General features: G+C 44.2%; 1 protein-coding gene across 1 annotated transcript; it reads right to left on the bottom strand.

Annotated features, from left to right (window-relative positions):
• Positions 1 to 473: 473 nt before the first annotated feature.
• TrAtP1_005227 (uncharacterized protein) lies at positions 474 to 2,368 on the bottom strand (the record flags this gene model as incomplete). Its single annotated transcript, XM_066112630.1, has 5 exons — positions 474 to 1,051; positions 1,117 to 1,563; positions 1,635 to 1,703; positions 1,766 to 2,006; positions 2,054 to 2,368. The coding sequence occupies 5 exons, from the start codon at positions 2,366 to 2,368 to the stop codon at positions 474 to 476; spliced, it is 1,650 nt and encodes a 549-aa protein (XP_065968715.1).
• Between the last annotated feature and the right edge of the window lie 2,634 nt (positions 2,369 to 5,002).

Here is a 5,002-nt window from a genome sequence, read left to right as displayed (position 1 = left end):
ATTAATAGCAGCAGTTTCAGTACCCTTCAACTGGCATTCTTTGGGCTACGACTACTGTGTTTACATCAACTCTCTAGTTCAATAGCAAGTTCAAGTTTCGGAATGAGGGAGTCATGTTATGTAGTACTCGGCGTCGCGATGTTTATCATCTTGGCGTTTACTATTATCCACAATTTGGCCGTTGAAAGGTAACTGCCTAACTGCACACGAAGCTGCCAAGAATTGGATACTCCGTACGCACCGACGACCGTCCAGTATAATCCCTGTCCATTGTTATCTTGACTTTAACGGCATTCGTGCCCCACCTTCTTTCTTTAGATCTATTTATGCTTATTTTAAAAAAAGACAAGCCTTAAACCCGGCAGGATGAAGATGGCAAGCAAGCCCAAGATTTCCTTTTTGATCCATGTTCTATTCCCGTAATTCTAATTCATTATTGGAACTAGCAAGGGTTCAAGCCTCTGCGTATTCTTCTAGTCTTCCATCTTGGCCTTCCTTTTTGTCCTTGCAGCCCGCCATTGTTGCCCCCAATACCAGTTTACCGCAGCAAACGGTGCCATTGCTACCGTGATTAATGCTAAGCCTAGGAAGGCCCACGCGGGCCCGATATTGGTAATCATGGCCTCGACAAACGCAACTCCAACAGCGCCGAGCCCGCACCGTACTAGGTTGTTGATGGCCGTACTGCTAGCGCCTTTGCCGGGACACAAGTCCGACACGAGCGTCTGGTTTAGCGCGAAGATGGCATTGCTCATTGCGGCAATTAGAAACTGCAAAGCGAGTGGCACCGCTATCCACCCGGGTTTGGATGTCAAGGTTGGATATGCAAGTGTAAAACCATACGCGGCAGTGGATACAGTAAAGAGACTTGCGATCCACGGCAGGTGCCGTAGACGTGCGTGCTCGATGGGGAAATCGGCTGGGATGTCCTTGGCCGGGACTTTATACGAGGGTGGTAGATTTTGCGCAAGTTTGTAGGCCACCTCAGCTGCTTTATAGTCGCGCGTCATCAGTTTGCCAATCATAGCAGAGCCGGCGATGGTGCCGCAACCTGTAGGAGAAGTATCGATTAGCCAAGGTTGGAGTAGGAGAATGCTCGTGGAAAGAAAAATGTACCGTTGGGTAAGTAAACTAGGCCAAGGAAGAGTTCGTTAAGGCCAAAGCGTGACTTGAAAAGGTTTGTGGTACTGGATGTTACCATACTCCAAATGGCATATACCACGCCCCCAAACAGCAGATTCAGGAAAATATCCTTCTCCGCCAGAAGCCTTAGAGGCTCAATGAACGTTATGAGGGTCACTTTCTTTCGCTGGGCCGTTTCGTTAGGGTCCTGCATATATAGTGGCTCCACGGAGATCCTCGCAACGAGTGGCTTGTAAATACCAGTGAGCCGCAGAGAGCCGTTTCCGGCGATGGTCCGCAGGGTCTCAGGCAGAAACAAGATGAGCATTATGATAACTAGTGAGGAAAGTATGGCCAGAAAAATGAAGATGGACCGGAAGCCGAAGGTGTTTGCCAAGACGCCACCTAGAACAGGACCAATAGCGATGCTGAAGTTACGAACTGTTGAGTGAATTCTGCGTAAGCTTTGTGGGCTGGATCTATGAATCTTCAGATGGTATCGAGGTACTTACTGGCCTGGTAGAAGCTGATAAAAGCCCCTCTCTCAGATGGTGGAGAGATATCTTGAATAACGCCATTTCCTTTTGATCAATAACGTCAACAATAGTATCTAGAAGAGCCAAGTAGGTAACAGACCACTTACCAATGCTTACAGTAGAGGCGCTACCTGCCGCTTGCAGACCTCTAAAGACCAAAAGAACAGGGAAATTGGGAGAAAGGCTAAGCACAATGTTGGAAATAATATAGACCGTGAAAGAAGCGATGTAAATAGGCCGCCGTCCCACCGTGTCCGACAGTGAACCCCAAAGCAATGGTGACACGCCCTGAATGATGAGGTACGACGTGATGGTCAGGGAAACAGCGTCGATACCAACATTGAGATCCTGCTCTCTTGTCAGTAATGTTCAAAAGACGCACACAGTTGACTTACCTTTGCAATTGCGTCTAGTGACGGGAAGTAGATATTTGACGACAAGCCCGAGAACAGGCCTGCGACTCCAATGACGCCCACGAGGAATTTTTTCCGGCCACTCGGGAATACGTGATATGGCTGTCCCAGTTCAGTGTCCGGAACGGCCCGCGTTTCCTCTGCTTTTGCCGCCGGAGCTATTGCCTCTGAGGAGTCACACAGCACGCCAGGTGTATCTGTGGCGTTTAGACTTGTTCTGGTTTCACTCAAGTCAGTGATGGTTAGTCGAGGCGAGGCATCTTTCGCCTGAGATTTGCAATTGTCCTGTTGGTCCATGTTGATTCTCTATCAAGTCTGATATATATGAGGGTCCTACTCTGAGCAGAATCGAGGGAACGCGGGAGAGAGAGATTGTCTGGTATTTAAAAGGGGATGCAAGGGTCCGTTGAGCAAAAGTACGGATGGCACAGCATTAAGCAAGAAAAAATAAAAAACTGCTTTCGATGCTTATATTCTTCACAACGTTGTACTAATGCATACAACGTTCTTGATGTCTATCTTGTATCAACAGGGTGCCCGATGTAATGCCAAGCAATGGAACACTGACATGGCATAAAGTAAGATTCGGTGATGACATTTTAAGCCTTGCAAGTGAACAATGTACAGTACCGATAACGCTTGATAATGCAAAAGTCCGTGCCATGCAACTCTTGCACCGCCCGCCTCCGGGGCTTAGACTCTCTAGATCTCTAGCTCTCTTGAATAAGCCCGATAACACTGTAAGCTAGATGAATCTTCCCTGCCGGTGGAGACTTGAGATAGACTGGGTACCATTTTACGCATTGGAACCAGGGCGAAGACAAAGTGGGCGCGTCTTGGCAGCCCCTGATGGTGGTTCAAGCTCTAACAGGGGCCACCTTACTGGCATAAGATCGACCAGGACGGAGACTTTTAAAATACTGCTATTTGTCAAAGACTTACCATATTTCCGCATCACTATATAAAGAGGGCAGGTGACAAATAACTCGGAGAGTGGCTACAACGGCAGCTGGCTTCGGCATATCCTTCTTACCTACTTAAGGAAGAGCATCAGCGGCAGTGGCATTGACTCTAGCAAAACTGGCAAGATAGAGCCGTGCTATAGCATTGATCACAGCAATTATTACACTATCACCAACGAACATTTTTACTATGTTTGTAGCCGTGAGCGCAAATCCGGTGACTGTAACAGTGACTGCAACACGGGCACCGGCATTTGTAATCTCTGGCGTTGGAATGTCAGCGGTTGATCTTCAGGCGCCGAATTGGAATATCATCGAGGCAAACGCAGCATCTACTACTGCCACAATGTTTTCTAAAAAAACAACTACGACAATATCATCGCAAACAGGTGTATTCATTGGTATAGTGGGAGCAGCAGGTAAAACTTCCTTGATATTATACCCAATTGGCTAAGGTCGATGCTAACTTGTATTATTAGCTGGACTATCAATTCTAGGTGTAATAGCAATTATCCTTTTACGCAAAAAGAAAAGAGTAAAGGAAGTACAAGTTTAAAAATTACTTTCGATAAGTTACTAAAAAATTTATTTTGTATATATTACTACCAATATTACCAAATTGCTATAGCCCTCGAGCGTCTGCAGGCAAGCGTTCTAATCCGCTTCTATTCTTGGTTTCGATGTTGTCTAATACAGCTCCTCTTTCTTAGAGAGCTCTCTAACAAGGCTATATTTAGGACTGAACACAAGTGCTAACACATAGGCCTGCAATAGAGCAATCTTAATTAGCCGTCTATGTATATAAAAGAATAAAGCAACGCGTGTCTTGAAGCAGTTGTACCAATTGCTGCGCGCCTAGATGTTGCTAATAGACTTGTTAGACTACTTCTAGTATATTTCCTGAGCAATTTACCACCAGAGCCTCGAGCTTGTGTACCACTTGTATGCTCTCTGACATGCTCCGCAGGAGACTAAGACATTCCAGCTAATACAAGTACTTCTCCTGGATGAATCCATGGACATTCCCGTTATCCTGTAGAGCATTGTTAATCTCTGTGGAATCTGAGTCATAGAGATAGTAAACCCAGTAGACGCACGAATATTGAACCAAGGTCTGGCGGCGGGACTTGATCGATAGGAAATCATGGAGCGTTTAGGCTGTAGATGTCTGTCGAAGAGTTTCTAACAGGGCCCCTAGCGACCTCAAGAAGAGAGCATGGTGCTAGTGTACTGTGCCAGAAGGTAGGATTTAGTTAGATCCTTGTTAATTAGAAAGTCCTTGGCCAACTGATGCACAAAGTTTTCGGACCACCCTAGTATCTACAAGCTCCTAATAGACCAAGCTGACCTAGAGGAAAGTGCCATTGGCATTAGAAGTCAGGGGGTTTTTTATAGAGTTGCTTGTTTCCCTGTTGTAGCTCTTAAGGTCTGCCAGCTCCTCCACCTTGTATCTAATGTATGTGTTAACAGCCTGGGAGATGGAGTCTTGGTTTAGCGCAAGCTGAGGCTAGACTATCTGCTTTATACAGCCGAGTTTCTTTTATTACTTATGCACTAATAAACTATACTAAAGTTTATTAAAAATCTATATAGCTTTATAAAATAATAAGGGGTAAAGTTTATTAATAAAGAAAAGTAAAGTTTATTAAATAATATTTAGTTATATAAAAAAGTAAAATAGTAAATATATTAATAAAATAAATAATAAAGTAATATAAAGTATAATTTATAAGTAATAAAATTTATAAAAATCTTTTAAATATTAAATTTATTAGTAAAACTTTAGGATTTTTTAATATATAATTATAAGTAGGGTTACTTAACTATATAAAAAGTTAGGGTTAGGGTTAGGGTTAGGGTTAGGGTTAGGGTTAGGGTTAGGGTTAGGGTTAGGGTTAGGGTTAGGGTTAGGGTTAGGTGCTGGTTTCATCTATCGGAGGGAATGGATTAACCTTAGCAATACGTAACT

Source organism: Trichoderma atroviride, chromosome 3 (assembly GCF_020647795.1).
Source record: "Trichoderma atroviride chromosome 3, complete sequence".
NCBI lineage: Eukaryota > Fungi > Ascomycota > Sordariomycetes > Hypocreales > Hypocreaceae > Trichoderma > Trichoderma atroviride.
The sequence above is the reverse complement of the archived record's forward strand: the minus strand, read 5'-3'. Positions and strand labels throughout refer to the sequence as shown.